The following is an 18,299-nucleotide window of genomic DNA, read 5'->3' as shown; positions in this document are numbered from 1 at the left end:
AGCCGGGATCGAGGGTCCACCAACAGCCCCACCTCCAGCCTTTGGTAGCAGCCGACGTGCTTTGACCGAAACGGCAACGGTGTCTGGGCGCCGAGTGAGGGGGGGAGGCTGACGGGGGCGAGCGAACCCGGTCCACACTCTGGCCGTTGAGGAAGCTTCCTGGGCGCCGCCGCTTCAGGGCTTTACTCGCCTTCCCTGGGGAGGCGTCCCCGGCTTAACTTTTTTTTTTTTCCTCCGAAAAAGGAAGATTCCCTTTTAACAGCTGTTTCCCCACCCATCTCGTGAATGACTATTTAGATCTAAAATAAGTGACGGGGGTGGGTGGGGAAGCCTGGAGGATCCTTTCCCTTTACCACGTGAGGTGCTTGGAAACGTGCCGTCGAGACGCACAACAAATCCCTTCCTCTCACATCACCCAACTCCGCTCGAGATCGGGGACGGAAAAGACACTTAGAAATCGGCGCGTGTCTAGACGCTGTCCCGGGAGCGGGTACCTCCGGAGAGAGGCACGGGAGGCGAATGCAGTTCTGTATTTATGAAACTCGGAGAAGCTATTTTTCAGTAGCTAACTATTCTTAAATATGCCGTTTGTTGAATACGGCTTTTTTTTTTTTTTTTTTCCTGTACCGTGTTCTTTTCTGAGTATAATTTGAAATGCACAACGGATCACATGAAAGTCTAGAGGAAAGTGTCAGTTATATTTTACACACTTTGATATTCTTTCATTTGGAAGGTGAAGAGTGAAAAAGAGCTTATGAATCTTAACGTTGAGTGATCGATGTTTTCATAAGCGTTGTTTTGTGGTGGTTTTTAGGTGCGCTGAGTTCTTCACCTCCGTTTAGACTCAGATCTGCCCAGTTTTCAGGCACTGCTCTTGAAGACCTCAGAAAGGCCTTTAAAATAAGGTAAATTACACACTTTTTTTTTTTTTAACCTGGATGACTTTCAACCTGAATATTAGCTTAACAAATGTAAGACATTTCTGTTTTACTAACTTTCTCGTTTTTATACGGTTACTTTTAAAATATCTCCTCTAATGTGATCTGTATTTTCACGAAACAGACTGCAAATGGTGTGTGTATTTATCATGAACCGAATGAATTCCCAGAGCAGTGGTTTCACTCAGCGCAGGCGAATGGCTCTTGGGATTGTTATTCTCCTACTTGTTGATGTGATATGGGTCGCATCCTCAGAACTTACTTCGGTATGTAATTCTTGTCTAGGAATGATGTTGCGTTATAGAAATATTACTATTGTTATAGTATCTCTCGTCATTACTATCTCTCATACTTACTTAAAGCAGTATTTTGAATATTGTTGAATTATTTATCTTTGATAATGAATTAGTATCAATTCAAGTTGAAACTGAAAGGATACTCTTTTTGTTGCTTCCTACAGTTTTCTTATATCTTTTAGGGAGATTATTTAGAAAATGAGATACACGCGTATTTTCTTAATATTTGTGGGTGTTTTTGTTGTTCTTTTCCTAAATTAATTTCTTTCTTTAGAAATACTGTCTTCTAGTGGAACAGCCACCTAGGATGCGAATCCATTTGTCACCATTTAGTAGAAAGTGAGAATGCTTTAGGTCAGATGAGTGAAAGTGATCTGAGTTTTCCTGTACAGGGCACTATCGTACACATACATGTGTGCATGGACATTTATATGTTTGCCGATTCAAACATTATTATAAAGTATATGTATACAGTGATTGCCTTTAGTTAAATTTTATGTTGTTTTTATTGATGACCTGTCAGTAGTAATGTGGTATTTTGAGTTCGCAAGCTAGTTTTTCTTTCAACTTGTACAGGTACTTTATTCTGTTTGGCTAATGACCCCTGTAAAAACTTATTTTCAGAAGTTACTGCATTTCAACTTACATGTTGCTATCTTAAGGCAAAAGGAAGACTAGCATTTATAAAATGAACTTAAATGTCAAAAGAAGCAGTGTGATACTGCTGGTCGTCTCACATGGTAGCTAAGTAAATAGTTGACATTGACATTGTATCTGATGAATGAATAAATGTTTAGCCTTCTTGGACTTAGGCTCTGGAATACAATAGGCCATTTATTTTTCACTCTTCTACAACCTTTTTTTTTTTAGATTAACATTCGGTAGTTTAACTACAAAGAAACCTCTTTAATGTTGACAGGGAAATAAGCCTATCTTTAAATTTTTATTTTAGTTTTAAATAAATAGTTTGGTTTTTATTTATCACGAAATAAAGTTTAGGACAAAAGAGCACCTGATTAAATTATAATTTAACAATCCATATCTAAGCAAAGTAAAAAAAAAAAACAAACAAAAACCCAACAACAAACTTGTCCCTGTTTTTGAAAAAAATAGTAAAACCTGTTGATAAGAGGATATTTTATAATTTGGTTATCCAGGAGCATATGTAATGTGTCTAATTCCTCAGCCAAATATGCTCTTCAAACTTAAGATATGCTGTGTATTTCAAAATTGAAAATCAGTCTTTTTATTGTGGGAATTTTCTGACATATACAAAGTAGAGAGAATGGTATAATGGATCTTCACGTACCCATCACTTACCTGTAACAGTTATCAAATTTTGCCAATCTTTTTTTTTTTTAATTATTATTTATTTATTTATTTGGCTGTGTTGGGTCTTCGTTTCTGTGCGAGGGCTTCCTCTAGCTGAGGCAAGCGGGGGCCACTCTTCATCGCGGTGCGCGGGCCTCTCACTATCGTGGCCTCTCTTGTTGCGGAGCACAGGCTCCAGACGCGCAGGCTCAGTAGTTGTGGCTCATGGGCCTAGTTGCTCCGCGGCATGTGGGATCTTCCCAGCCCAGGGCTCGAACCCGTGTCCCCTGCATTAGCAGGCAGATTCTCAACCACTGCGCCACCAGGGAAGCCCCATGCCAATCTTTTTTTTTTTAATAAATTTATTTATTCTATTTTATTTATTTATTTTTGGCTGTGTTGGGTCTTTGTTGCTGCACGCGGGCTTTTCTCTAGTTGCTGCGAGCTGGGGCTACTCTTCGTTGCGGTGCGCGGGCTTCTCATTGCGGTGGCTTCTCTTGTTGCGGAGCACGGGCTCTAGGCACGCGGGCTCAGTAGTTGTGGCTCGCGGGCTCTAAGAGCTCAGGCTCAGTAGTTGTGGTGCACGGGCTTAGTTGCTCTGCGGCATGTGGGATCTTCCCAGACCAGGGCTCGAACTCGTGTCCCCTGCCTTGGCAGGTGGATTCTTAACCACTGCGCCACCAGCGAAGCCCCAAATTTTGCCAATCTTATCAACCCCTTCCCAAACATTTTTTTCTTCCAGTGTTTAAAGCAAGCTCTAGCCACCTGTCATTTCACCTATAAATTCTTTCATATTCATCTCAAAAGGACTTCTAATTTTTTAAATATAATTACCATGCCATTAATATATCTCACAAAATCAATTATAATTCATTAAAATCATCTGATATTCAAATTTCCCTGGTTGTCGAGGACGTCTTTTTAGGTTAGGATCTAGTCAAAGATCACACATTACATTTGTTGGAACTTTTAGTCCTTAACCGTATTTCCTCCCTTTTTTTTTTTTTTTTTTTTTTGATTTGTTGGAGAAATGGATCATTCTTCCTGTAGAATATATCACTCTGTCATAGTCCATTTGGGCTGCTGCCGTAACAGGCCACTGTAGACTGGGTGGTTCAAACAACAGTTCTTACAGTTCTGGAGACTGAAAAACCCAAGATCAAGGCGCCAGCAGTTTTGATGTCTGTTGTGAACCGCTTCCTGGTTCTTAGATGGCAGTCTTCTCACTGTGTCCTCACAGAGCAGAAGGGACAGGAGAGCTCTCGGGAGTCTCTTTTTTTTGGGGGGGGAGTCTCTTTTGTATGGAACTAATCTCATTCATGACTTACCCTCATGACCTAATCACATCCCACAGGCTCCTGCTTCCTCATACCATCACATTGAGGGTTAAGATTTTCACCTAAGGGGATACAAACATTCAGTCCACAGCACACATGTTCTGGATTTGGCTACTTACTTCCTTGAGATGTCATTTAGCTTGATTCTTTGTCTCTCTTCTTCCTGTAAAATGGTAGTTAGATGTAAAGTCTTGATTTGATTTAGGTTCAGTTTTTAGGAAAAAAATGCCTTGGTGGTATCAGGTACTTCCTTTGACATCACAACATGAGGCCCATAATGGCTGCAAGTCTTACTTTGGATGATGCCAATTTGAGCACTGTAAGTTCCTCATCAATCTTTAGGTAGTGGTTGAATATCCATATGATTATTGCCGAGATAGAGTATTTCACTAGGGTTGTAAAATGGTGATTTTTCTAAGGGTCGTTCCTTCTGCGTTTATTAGCTAGAATTCTTTAAGGAGAACTTTTCCACAACTACTGTTTGGTTATCCTGATACATGGGTCATATAGGAAAGGTTGGATAAATCTTGATTCTTTTCCTTATTCATTTTTTCCCCTTTATTCATTTTAAACTAATGTTGCCTAGCAACTTCCAGAAGTAACCATTGAGGATTTTTTGCATATCATTATACATTTACAGATTTTTGTATATTTGATGTGTTTTAAACAATTGTGCTTATTATCCCTTTTGATGCTTAAACTGCCCTATCTTTGGCCGGTGGGACCCCCTTTAAATTCTCTCCAGTGTCCTTTCAATATTACCCCGTTAATCTTTTTTTTTTTTTAAGATTTTTTTGATGTGGACCATTTTTAACATCTTTATTGAATTTGTTACAATATTGCTTCTTTTTTTATGTTTTGGTTTTTTGGCCACGAGGCATGTGGGATCTTAGCTCCCCAACCAGGGATCAAACCCTCACCCCCTGCATTGGAAGGTGAAGTCTTAACCACTGGACCGCCAGGGAAATCCCTACCCCGTTAATCTTTAACATCCTGTTTGCCTTCTGGCACAAGATGCCCCAGACTCATCTCATACATTGCTGCCCCATACTTGGATTTGACCCTTTCTTCAAGGGCCTATGGTTTTTTTGTGTGCAAAATGGTACAGATCATCATCTGGATTCTAGAGGTGCTCATTCCTTACGGGTTACCTTTTTTTTTTAAATTTAATTTTACTTATTTTTTTATACAGCAGGTTCTTATTAGTCATCCATTTTATACACATCACTGTATACATGTCAATCCCAATCTCCCAGTTCATCCCACCACCACCCCCACCCCCCGCCGCTTTCCCCGCTTGGTGTCCATACGTTTGTTCTCTACATCTGTGTCTCAATTTCTGCCCTGCAAACCAGTTCATCTGTACCATTTTTCTAGGTTCCACATACATGTGTTAACATAGGGTATTTGTTTTTCTCTTTCTGACTTACTTCACTCTGTATGACATTCTCTAGATCCATCCACGTCTCTACAAATGACCCAATTTCATTTCTTTTTATGGCTGAGTAATATTCCATTGTATATATGTACCACATCTTCTTTATCCATTCGTCTGTCGATGGGCATTTAGGTTGCTTCCATGACCTGATTATTGTAAATAGTGCTGCAGTGAACATTGTGGTACACGACTCTTATTGAATTATGGTTTTCTCTGGGTATATGCCCAGTAGTGGGATTGCTGGGTCTTATGGTAGTTCTATTTTTAGTTTTTTAAGGAACCTCCCTACTGTTCTCCATAGTGACTGTATCAATTTACATTCCCACCAACAATGCAAGAGGGTTCCCTTTTCTCCACACCTTCTCCAGCATTTATTGTTTGTAGATTTTTTGATGATGGCCATTCTGACTGGTGTGAGGTGGTACCTCATTGTAGTTTTGATTTGCATTTCTCTAATGATTAGTGATGTTGAGCATTCGTTCATGTGTTTGTTGGCAGTCTGTATAACTTCTTTGGAGAAATGTCTATTTAGGTCTTCTGCTCATTTTTGGATTGGGTTGTTTGTTTTTTCATATTGAGCTGCATGAGCTGCTTGTGTATTTTGGAGGTTAATCCTTTGTCAGTTGCTTCATTTGTAAATATTTTCTCCCATTCTGAGGGTTGTCTTTTTGTCTTGTTTATGGTTTCCTTTGCTGTGCAAAAGCTTTTAAGTTTCATTAGGTCCCATTTGTTTATTTTTGTTTTTATTTCCATTACTCTAGGAGGTGGGTCAAAAAGGATCTTGCTGTGATTTATGTCATGGAGTGTCCTGCCTATGTTTTCCTCTAAGAGTTTTATAGTGTCTGGACTTACATTTAGGTCTTTAATCCATTTTGAGTTTATTTTTGTGTATGGTGTTAGGGAGTGTTCTAATTTCATTCTTTTACATGTAGCTGTCCAGTTTTCCCAGCACTACTTATTTGAAGAGGCTGTCTTTTCTTCATTGTATATTCTTCCCTCATCAAAAATAAGGTGACCATATGTGCGTGGGTTTATCTCTGGGCTTTCTATCCTGTTCCATTGATCTATATTTCCGTTTTTGTGCCAGTACCATACTGTCTTGATTACTGTAGCTTTGTAGTATAGTCTGAAGTCAGGGAGTCTGATTCCTCCAGCTCCGTTTTTCTTTCTCAAGATTGCTTTGGCTATCCGGGGTCTTTTGTGTTTCCTTACAAATTGTGAAATTTTTTGTTCTAGTTCTGTGAAAAATGCCATTGGTAGTTTGATAAGGATTGCATTGAATCTGTAGATTGCTTTGGGTAGTAGAGTCATTTTCACAATGTTGGTTCTTCCAATCCAAGAACATGGTATATCTCTCCACCTGTTTGTATCATCTTTAATTTCTTTCATCAGTGTCTTATAGTGTTCTGCATACAGGTCTTTTGTCTCCTTAGGTCGGTTTATTCCAAGGTATTTTATTCTTTTTGTTGCAATGGTAAATGGGAGTGTTTCCTTAATTTCTCTTTCAGATTTTTCATCATTATTGTATAGTAATGCAAGAGATTTCTGTGCATTAATTTTGTATCCTGCTACTTTACCAAATTCATTGATTAGCTCTAGTAGTTTTCTGGTAGAGTCTTTAGTATTCTCTATGTACAGTATCATGTCATCTGCAAACAGTGACAGCTTTACTTCTTCTTTTCTGATTTGGATTCCTTTTATTTCTTTTTCTTCTCTGATTGCTGTCTGGATTCTGTTTGCTAGTATTTTGTTGAGGATTTTTGCATCTATATTCATCAGTGATATTGGTCTGTAATTTTCTTTTTTTGTAGTATCTTTGTCTGGTTTTGGTATCAGGGTGATGGTGGCCTCGTAGAATGAGTTTGGGAGTGTTCCTTCCTCTGCAATTTTTTGGAAGAGTTTGAGAAGGATGGGTGTTAGCTCTTCTCTAAATGTTTGATAGAATTCATCTGTGAAGCCATCTGGTCCTGGGCTTTTGTTTGTTAGAAGATTTTTTTTTTTTTTTAATAAATTTATTTATTTATTTTTAGCTGTGTTGGGTCTTCGTTTCTGTGCGAGGGCTTTCTCTAGTTGCGGCGAGCGGGAGCCACTCTTCATCGCGGTGCGCGGGTCTCTCACTGTCGCGGCCTCTCTTGTTGCGGAGCACAGGCTCCAGACACGCAGGCTCAGTAGTTGTGGCTCACGGGCCCAGTTGCTCCGCGGCATGTGGGATCTTCCCAGACCAGGGCTCGAACCCGTGTCCCCTGCATTTGCAGGCAGATTCTCAACCACTGCGCCACCAGGGAAGCCCTGTTAGAAGATTTTTAATCACAGTTTCAATTTCGTTACTTGTGATTGGTCTGTTCATATTTTCTATTTCTTCCTGGTTCAGTCTTGGAAGGTTATACCTTTCTAAGAATTTGTCCATTCTTCCAGGTTGTCCATTTTACTGGCATAGAGTTGCTTGTAGTAGTCTCTTATGACGCTTTGTCTTTCTGCGGTGTCTGTTGTAACTTCTCCTTTTTCATTTCTAATTTTATTGATTTGAGTCCTCTCCCTCTTTTTCTTGATGAGTTTGGCTAAAGGTTTATCAATTCTGTTTATCTTCTCAAAGAAGCAGCTTTTAGTTTTATTAATCTTTGCTATTGTTTTCTTTGTTTCTATTTCATTTATTTCTGCTCTGATCTTTATTATTTCTTTCCTTCTACTAACTGGGTTTTGTTTATTCTTCTTTCTCTAGTTCTTTTAGGTGTAAGTTTATATTGTCTATTTGAGATTTTTCTTGTTTCCTGAGGTAGGCTTGTATTACGATAAACTTCCCTCTTAGAACTGCTTTTGCTGCATCCCATAGGTTTTGGATCATCGTGTTTTCATTGTAATTTGTCTCTAGGTATTTTTTGATTTCCTCTGATTTCTTCAGTGATGTCTTGGTTATTTAGTAACGTATTGTTTAGGCTACATGTGTTTGTGTTTTTTACGTTTTTTTTTTCCCTGTAATTGATTTCTAATCTCATAGCATTGTGGTCGGAAAAGATGCTTGATACGATTTCAGTTTTTTTAAATTTACCAAGGCTTGATTTGTGACCCAAGATGTGATCTGTCCTGGAGAATGTTCCGTGTGCACTTGAGAAGAAAGCGTAATCTGCTGTTTTTGAATGGAATGTCCTATAAATATCAATTAAATCTATCTGGTCTATTGTGTCATTTAAAGCTCGTGTTTCCTTATTATTTTTCTGTCTGGATGATCTGTCCAGTGTCGTAAGTGAGGTGTTAAAGTCCCCGACTATTATTGTGTTACTGTCAGTTTTCTCTTTTATAGCTGTTAGCAGTTGCCTTATGTATTGAGTTGCTCCTGTGTTGGGTGCATATGTATCTATAATTGTCATATCTTCTTCTTGGATTGATCCCTTGATCATTACGTAGTGTCCTTCTTGGTCTCTTGTAATAGCCTTTATTTTAAAGTCTATTTTGTCTTATATGAGAATTGCTACTCCAGCTTTCTTTTGATTTCCATTTGCATGGAATATCTTTTTCCATCCCCTCTCTTTCAGTCTGTATGTGTCCCTAGGTCTGAAGTGGGACTCTTGTAGACAGCATGTATACAGGTCTTGTTTTTGTATCCATTCAGCCAGTCTATGTCTTTTGGTTGGAGCATTTAATCCATTTACATTTAAGTTAATTATCAATATGTATGTTCCTGTTACCATTTTCTTAATTGTTTTGGGTTTGTTATTGTCGGTCTTTTACTTCTCTTATGCTTCCTGCCTAGAGAAGTTCCTTTAGCATTTGTTGTAAAGTTGGTTTGCTGGTGTTGAATTCTCTTAGTTGTTGCTTGTCGGTAAAGGTTTTACTTTCTCCATTGAATCCTAATGAGATCCTTGCTGGGTAGAGTAATCTTGGTTGTAGGTTTTTCCCTTTCATCACTTTAAGTGTATATGCCACTCCCTTCTGTCTTGTAGAGTTTCTGCTGAGAAATCAGCTGTTAACCTTATGGGAGTTCCCTTGTATGTTATTTGTTATTTTTCCCTTGCTGCTTTCAATAATTGTCTTCTTTGTGTTTAATTTTTGCCAGTTTGATTACTATGTGTCTCGGTGTGTTTCTCCTTGGGTTTATCCTGTATAGGACTCTCTGCGCTTCCTGGACTTGGGTGGCTATTTCCTTTCCCATGTTAGGGTAGTTTTCGACTATAATCTCTTCAAATATTTTCTCGGGTCCTTTCTCTCTCTCTTCTCCTTCTGGGACCCCTATAATGCAAATGTTGTTGCATTTAATGTTGTCCCAGAGGTCTCTTAGGCTCTCTTCATTTCTTTTCATTCTTTTTTCTTTATTCTGTTCTGCAGCAGTGAATTCCACCATTCTGTCTTCCAGGTCACTTATCCGTTCTTCTGCCTCAATTATTCTGCTATTGATTCCTTCTAGTGCAGTTTTCATTTCAGTTATTGTATTGTTCATCTCTGTTTGTTCTTTAATTCTCCTAGGTCTTAAACATTTCTTGCATCTTCTCAATCTTTGCCTCCATTCTTTTTCCGAGGTCCTGGATCATCTTCACTATCATTATTCTGAATTCTTTTTCTGGAAGGTTGCCTATCTCCACTTCATTTAGGTGTTTTTGTGGGGTTTTTTCTTGCTCCTTCGTCTGGTACAAAGTTCTCTGCCTTTCCATTTTGTCTATCTTTCTGTGAATATAGTTTTCCTTCCACAGGCTACAGAATTGTAGTTCTTCTTCCTTCTGCTGTCTTCCCTCTCTGGGTTATCATTTTTTTCTAGGCCTTTTCAATGCACATAACTAGGTTTTGGGGGGGTTTTTTTGGAAACAAAAATTATGAGTTCATTCTGATATTTTCAATTTAAATGAAGATTACAAGGATCTACTGTATAGCACAGGGAACTGTATTCAATATCTTGTAATAACTTATAATGGAAAAGAATCTGAAAAAGAATGTGTATATATACATAAAAAACTGAATCACTTGGCTATACACCTGAAACTAACACAACATTGTAAATCAACTATAGTTCAATTTAAAAAAATCAAACAGAAAAAAACAGTGATTACAGGCTGTTGTATAACTTCCTAATGACATTAAACTTCATGCTGTTTTCTTTATACCCCATACTGTTTCATTGCCTCTCTTTATGCTATTTCCTCTGTTTGGGCTATTATTCAGACCTTCAGATACAGATCAAGAATAGCTTCTTTTGGGAAACTCCTGTAATGTTCAAAATGGTCCGTCTTTCTTTGGTACTCCCATGGTGCCCTGTATCCCCCTATCATGGTATTAGCGCATTATACTGTGTATTCTTCATATCTATATCTATGTCTATATATCTGTGTCTGTATCTTTAGGTCTCCTCTCAGGAAATCCTGTCTTATTTTTCCTTAGCTGCTAGTATAGATACTGTTGCATAGTAGGTTTTCAGTGAATATTGAACAAAAGTTTTTTTGCAAGTTGTTGCTGCTTTGTTTTGGAAATATTATCCTTTGTATGCAAGGCAAATACAATATTCAGAAATGAATTCAAAATATCTTTATAATCCCTTTTGATCTTTCCCTTCCAAATGAACTTCTAGAGTTAAAAATCATGTAATAACTGTATTTTATTGGAAATGAGTAATAAGGTTTGTCTCATAGTTTCTGTAACTTTTTCCTCCACAGTATGTTTTTACTCAGTACAACAAACCATTCTTCAGCACCTTTGCAAAAACATCTATGTTTGTTCTGTACCTTTTGGGCTTTATAATTTGGAAGCCATGGAGACAACAGTGTACAAGAGGATTTCGAGGAAAGCATGCTGCTTTTGTAAGTTTTAAATTTTAAGTGTTTGTTGGTGCAGGGGTAAATTTTTTCAAACTATTAGTTTCTTGAAAAACAGTTTAACTTGTTCGTTAAATGAGTGAAGATAGCATGATATAAGAAAAACTTGCTTTTGTCCATACTTTTAAATTTACTCTTCTAGTCAGCTTGGCATCAGAATGTTTTGTGAGAAGTCAAAGATACATAATCACTTTCTTTCCCTTACCTCATGGCATCCTCTGAGTTGTTATGACTTACTTAACTAGTCCAAATCAATTAATGTGGAGAAGGTGATGGAAGATAAAGGATAAGAAGAATATCTAGAGTCTATGGTCATTTGCAGATCAAATAAATATCATCTAATTAGCTGTAAAGTTGATTGTAGAAGCAAACTAATTCAAAGTTTATATGTTAAAAAGAAAACATATTTCAGGGCATATTTCAGATGTTTGGCTAATCAAATTATATTCCATCATTAATGTCACATAACATGCTTGTTTTTAAGTGTTGAAAGAAATGGCAGTTTATGTAGTGATGTATCTTCCATGTAGTAGAATCTGAATTTTTGATAATGAAGAATATAAAACTCTCTTTTTTTGTTTTTACACATTTATTTATTTATTTTTGGCTGCGTTGGGTCTTCGTTGCTGCGCGTGGGCTTTCTCTAGTTGCGGTGAGCGGGGGCTACTCTTTGTTGCAGTGCACGGGCTTCTCATTGCGGTGGCTTCTCGTTGTGGAGCACAGGCTCTAGGTACGTGGGCTTCAGTAGTTGTGGCATGCAGGCTCAGTAGTTGTGGCTCACGGGCTCTAGAGCACACGCTCAGTAGTTGTGGCGCATGGGCTTAGTTGCTCCACAACATGTGGGATCTTCCTGGACCAGGGCTCGAACCTGTGTCCCCTGCATTGGAAGGCAGATTCTTAACCACTGCGCCACCAGGGAAGTCCCTTCACTTTCTCTTTTGTTGTAATTAAATAGGAATGTCTTTGTACACATCTGTAGTTATTTACTTAGGATAAATTCCTAAAAGTATAATTGCTGGATAAAACAGTAATATCATTATATAGCTTGATTCCTTTTGCTAAATTATCATCTACAATAATTGCACCTGTTTCATGTCTGTTAGCAGTGCATGAGACTGAACTGTTAGCAAAACCCTAATGCTTTGCCAATATGATAGGTAGACAGTGGTATCTTGTTTAATCTGTGTGTTTTTGGTTACTTTTTCATATATTTGTTGCACAGTAGAATTCTTTTGTGAGTTGTCCATATCTTGTCCATTTTTCTACATTGACTCTTTCTTACTGATTTATAAGGCTTTTTAAGGGCATGGGCTTCTGGTGTTTGAATCTTGTTCTGTCACTTGCTGATTGTGTGATCTTTAGCAAGTTATTTCACCTCTTCAAACTTTAAGCAGGGATAAATGATAGGGTAGTTGTGCGTGTGAATAAAAGCATGCTTATACAGCACTAGCACAGTGGTTCTCAAAGTGGTCCAGTGTCTGAATCCATTTAGGGGATTCTTGAGGTTAACACTGTTATCATGTAAGATGTTATATGTCTTCTTCACTAACCCACCCATCCTCTCCCTAGTGATCTGAAATGTTATTATAATATTGTGAAAAGGGCTTAAGTTCAGAGTTAGACTAAATTGGGCTTTAATCCTAGTTCTGTTACTTAGATGAAATTTCTTATCCTCAGTTTCTTCATCAATAAAATAAAGATAATACATACCTTACATGGTTGAGTACTTGGCATTAGCTGCTGTTATTATTAATAATGATTATACCCTTATAGGTCTGATCTGGATTTTTGGTTCTGTTCCTTTGAGCTGTGACTCACACTAGTTCTACTTTATTTCATGAGTTTAATTGAATTTTATGTCTCATTATTTGTAGTTTGCAGATGCTGAAGGTTACTTTGCTGCTTGCACAACAGATACAACTATGAATAGTTGTTTGGTAAGTGTTTCTTTTCCCCTCAGGAAGAGAGTGAGTGGAGTTGACCATGGCGGGAAGGACTGAAATAGCGTTGATAGCACCACAGCTATATTAAAATAAAAATATATCTCAATGTTGGCTGCTCTCCATGAGAGTTGTAATTTGTTACTTTCTTAGAGACACCTGAGACCTAAAAGTAAGCAATTCAGCCACCTCTGGGGAGAGAAGGGAAGAGGAAATTAGTTAAGGACTGAAAATAGTAAAGGAAGTCCTTTGTCCTTTGTTTCTTACCAACTTTGTCACTTCATGTTTGTTATTATATTATTACCACTTAGAAACAAATACATTTACTTGACACTGAGACTCTATAAGCAGATTGTTTATTCATTTCGCAAATTTTTAAGAGCACTTAATATATGTTAAACACTTGTTCTAGACTCTCAAAATACAGCTTATGTTCTAGTGTGTGAGGGTGTGTGTTCGGGGAAGGGAGGGAGACAGATAATAAGCAAGCATATGAAGGAATTATCAGTCACTCTGTTTAAGCATTTATAATCTTGTTGGAGAGAGAGTATGTAAAAATCTATTCTTTTTAGACCATTACTAAGGCATCTCTTTATATTATTCGAAATGTGGCATTCTATCTGAGAAAAATTTTAAAGTTAACTCTAAAATTTAATACCAATTTATGAAGCACTAGCTCGGTGACCTTACAGACAGTACAGTTTTTTGTTCCTCTGACTTTTAGAACTACAGTTGCTTGCAAGGTAGCTTACCGGGTGCTGTGAATGGTTTGTGAAGCTTAGAGAAAATGTCATTTCTTTTCTCTGGGATCCTAAGCATCAACAAAGCTAATTCCCTGGTGGTTCAGTGGTTAGGACTCTGCAGTTTCACTGCCAAGAGCACGGGTTCGATCCCTGGTTGGGGGACTAAGATCCTGCAAGCCTCGCCGTGCGGCCAAAAAAACAAAAAACAAACAAACAAAAAACAGAAAAAAACAAAAACAAGACTAATATCAGTTGTCTCTATCAGTATAGAAGACAGAGTTGAGATGGCAGCCTACTCTTCTACTATTTTTTTCTATTATCTGTAAGATGGACATGTCAAATTGTTCTAGGCCAAATGCTATAATGAAAAGTTCAATGCAACAATGAGACTCCATCTATTTCCAAATCCTATTGTCTCTTCATTTATTGAATATTTTTCATTGGCAGAGTCTGTATCAGGAGTTAAAGATAAATTAAAGAAATAAAAAATATTTTATGTTAATTTAAGAAACAGCCTTGTTTCTTTAACAGAATTGTGCCTTAAATACAGATCATCTGAAGAACATTTTCACAAACAGTTGGGGGATTTAGAACCACTTAAAAATGTAGACTTTTAGAGCATGGTTAAACAAACCTGGCTTTAATTCTGTGGTCTATCACTAGATTATTTTATATCACTGAGGACAGAGACTTTGTCTCTACTGCTCTTATAGCCCTAGGACCTAGAACAGCACCTGACATAGTAGGAGCTCAATATGTATACATTAAAAGAATGAATGAAAAGGAATGGGAGATAATCTGTTAGCTGAGAGAGGTCTGTTTTTATGACATTTAAAAATTAAATATCATAATACGCCAGTGCTGTGTGATTACATTTCTAAGCTTTAAATTGATTCTTTCTGTCATTGTACCTGGGTGGATCATTTGAGTTTCCTATATAAGTCTTAAAAATGCATTTTGGGAAAATTATGCTGTATAAACATGGTGGTGAACAGCCCTGTTTTGGGTGGTATCTGTGTCTATATACCATCCACTTAAATTTAGCCAGTATATCAGCTATTATACTTGTTTATATTTGTTTCTGTTTTTGCTGCATTCCAGAGTGAACCTCTATATGTTCCTGTGAAATTTCATGATCTTCCGAGTGAAAAACCTGAGAACACAAACATTGATACTGAAAAATGTAAGCAAAACTTAGAATTTCATAACTTAGAAATAGGTGGAAATTTTAGCTTCATTCAAGCCATCCCAAAACTTAGTGGTTCTGTGGGTTGCCTGGGATCACCAGGCAGTTCTTCTGTTCCGTGTGGTGTTGGCTCAGCCTGTGGTTGTCCAGTTGACTGGACGTTTTTATTAATTCAATGGAAATAACTTCCAAATACCAGAAATCTCTGTGGTGTTATTATGTATATATAGATATATTTATTAATGAACAACATCCTCTTCAACCAGGCCATCAAAGACCTTGATAGCAGATTACAGGAGTTTTGCTGGTTCTTTGAACATGGTAAAGAATGCCAGCTTCAACGTAACGCACAGTATTCATCCGTGATATTCTCTTTCAAGGAATGGAACTATAGAAGAATGTTCTGCGTGCTTGACCAGGAAAATAATTCTCATAAATTGGATATCTATGAGGAAAAATCCAAATAAACTTTTACTATAAATGCTAAAATAATAATCATACTATAATCCTGAACCAGGCAGTTGTTTGAAACTTTGTTGAATATTGGTCCTTCAAAATTTTTTATAGATGGAAACATTTTTCCCACCAACTCTTTTGAATGAGCAGAGCTGTTCCATGTAATAATTTAACTGGGTTTTTTTTGACTGTTCAAATATGATTATAGATGGATTAAATAATATGCGTTTACAAGTAAATTAAAACTTGTGACATTTTTTGGATGCGAGGGGAAATGTTTAATGATTTTATACTTTACTTTTCCTTTCAAGCTCCCAAAAAGTCTCGTGTAAGGTTTAGTAATATCATGGAGATTCGACAGCTTCCATCAAGCCACGCATTGGAAGCTAAGTTGTCTCGCATGTCATATCCTACCGTGAAAGAACAAGAATCCTTACTCAAAACTGTGGGGAAACTTACTGCAACTCAAGTAGCAAAAATTAGCTTTTTTTTTTGCTTTGTGGTAAGTCTTCTCTTTATTATATGTTTGGAATTTGAATTTTAAGACAGTAGACATACCAACAATATAGTATTAAATTTTAAGACTATTAGGTTGCCTTAGTCATGACTTTAAACTCTGTTATCTGCTATCATAGGGAAATTAGAGTATTAAAATTAATAAATACTAGGCATACGTAAAAGAATTCAATAAATACTATACACTACAACCACTCATGTATATTTAGAATTTGACATTGTCTCATGGTCAGAATAACGATTAAAGTTATTTCACACTATAATATATACAATCACTAGTAAATGTCCAGATAAGAGTTTGCATTGATTGCATTGATTTCTTCAAATAAGTGCTTTTGAGGTTTTATTTTAAATTCATATAAATGTGGTCAAATATTTTATAAGTACTCATAGTAAACATTTTTTCATTGTTTCTTATAATATTGTTTATGCCTTCTTAATTATTTTAATATAGAAACAAAAATATGCTTAATGTTTCACATAAAACATTCATATAGCAAATAAAACATTATTTTGGGCTAATTTGGGATTAGATAACTTGCCTGAGTTAGTAAACTCTGATTTACAATTTAAAAAATGAATTTCAGTGCTCTTTTCTATATGTATCATTGGAAGTAGACTATTCCAAGGTGGTTTAGTATGGGCCTTTAAGGTTTAAATTTATACTGATCATTTTAAACCACTAGGTAATACAAGGTTAATGTCAATATTACTAGCCTGATTATGAGATTTTTTTACTTTACAGTTTTGCCTCTCATATTTACTGCATAGCCAATTTTTCACCATCCTCTAACTGAATAACCTCTGTTTTAGTGATACCTTGATTAATATATTCAGGAGTACAAATCAAAGAATCTTTGGGAGTTGTAATATGATAATTACATATGTAATAAAGTTAATTTAAAGGCTCATATATTTGGATTATGCTATTGTGATTTCAGTTTGCTTGTTTTAAATGAGTATAAGGCAAGACTAAGATTTATTAATTAAATCTCCTAATTTTTAAAGGAGACTTGAGGTGAAACACGATAAAAGGATCTATAAAGTAAAAGTTTAAAAAAGAGGGGTGGATAAGAGCCAGACTAAACATAATGTCTGTGTAGGGTGCAAACTGGCTGTGTAATGGGTTGATTATATCAGGAACTTCCATTTAAAGAAAGAAAGAAAGCACACAACTCATCTCTAGACAAATGGGCAGAAGGGAAAAAAGGAAAACTTCCTGAGTTACAGAGTTTGTCATCTATTGATAAAATAAACTTTTCCTAACTCAAAACTGAGAGAATATATTTCATAGGTTCTTATGTAGAAAGGCACTATTCTGTATACCAGATTTACAGGTAGATATGTACAGATAACAGCCTTTTAGAAAAATTGTAAAATATACATACTATAAAACTTACTGTTTTGACTATTTTTAAGTGTACAGTTCACTGGCATTAAATACATTCACACTGTTTTGCAACCATCACCACTGTCTATCAGCAGAACTTTTTTCATCTTGCAAAACTAAAACTATACCCATTAAATGACAACTTCTCTTTCCCACTTCCCTCAGCCCTTGACAGCCACTGTTCTACTTTCTGTCTCTATGAATTTGACTGCACACCTCGTATGAATGGAATTATACAGTATTTTTCCTCTGGTGACTGGCTTATTTCACTTAGCATAGTGTCTTCAAGCTTCATCTTTGTAGGATGTGTCAGAATATTTTTCCTTTTTAAGGCTATGTAATATTCCACTGTATGTGTATACCATATTTTGTTTATCCATTCATCCATTGATGTACACTTACGTTGCTTCCACCATTAATAGTCTTTTTTGAAAAATCAACCTTAAGTAAGTTATAAGAGCAAGGAGCTGTGTTAATCTTAAGTAAAGGCATTTCTGTAGAAAGTCAGAGTAATATAGTCCAGGTATATATCTTTTTAGAAACCTGACTTAATAGAGTAATAAGCTTGGATGAGCTCTAGAGCAATGCTGTTCAATAGAAATATAATGTGCAAATGCAGGTCACATAGGTATGTTTTTTTGTTTTTTTGTTTTTTTTTGGCTGTGTTGGGTCTTCGTTTCTGTGCGAGGGCTTTCTCTAGTTGTGGCAAGTGGGGGCCACTCTTCATCACAGTGCACGGGCCTCTCACTATCGTGGTCTCTCTTGTTGCGGAGCACAGGCTCCAGATGCGCAGGCTCAGTAGTTGTGGCTCACTGGCCTAGTTGCTCCACGGCATGTGGGATCTTCCCAGACCAGGGCTCGAACCCGTGTCCCCTGCATTGGCAGGCAGATTCTCAACCACTGAGCCACCAGGGAAGCCCCCCACATAGGTATTTTTAAATTTTCTAGTAGCC

General features: G+C 36.9%; 1 protein-coding gene across 4 annotated transcripts in view; it reads left to right on the top strand.

The window, feature by feature from the left end:
- SLC35F5 (solute carrier family 35 member F5) overlaps nt 1-18,299 on the top strand; it is a 43,001-nt gene that overhangs the window by 512 nt on the left and 24,190 nt on the right. For all 4 annotated transcript variants that reach the window (XR_014246258.1, XM_082397894.1, XM_082397895.1 and 1 more), the window contains exons 2-7: nt 815-905; nt 1,063-1,204; nt 10,957-11,100; nt 12,990-13,052; nt 14,900-14,981; nt 15,752-15,942. Coding sequence is in view for 3 of the 4 variants with exons in the window: in XM_082397894.1 (XP_082254020.1) it covers nt 815-905; nt 1,063-1,204; nt 10,957-11,100; nt 12,990-13,052; nt 14,900-14,981; nt 15,752-15,942 (713 nt within the window). In the remaining variant the exon portion in view is untranslated. The remainder of the gene's footprint in view (nt 1-814; nt 906-1,062; nt 1,205-10,956; nt 11,101-12,989; nt 13,053-14,899; nt 14,982-15,751; nt 15,943-18,299) is intronic.

This window comes from Balaenoptera borealis (assembly GCF_965194805.1).
Source record: "Balaenoptera borealis genome assembly, chromosome: 6".
Taxonomy (NCBI): domain Eukaryota; kingdom Metazoa; phylum Chordata; class Mammalia; order Artiodactyla; family Balaenopteridae; genus Balaenoptera; species Balaenoptera borealis.
This window is presented reverse-complemented; position numbering and strand designations above follow the sequence as displayed.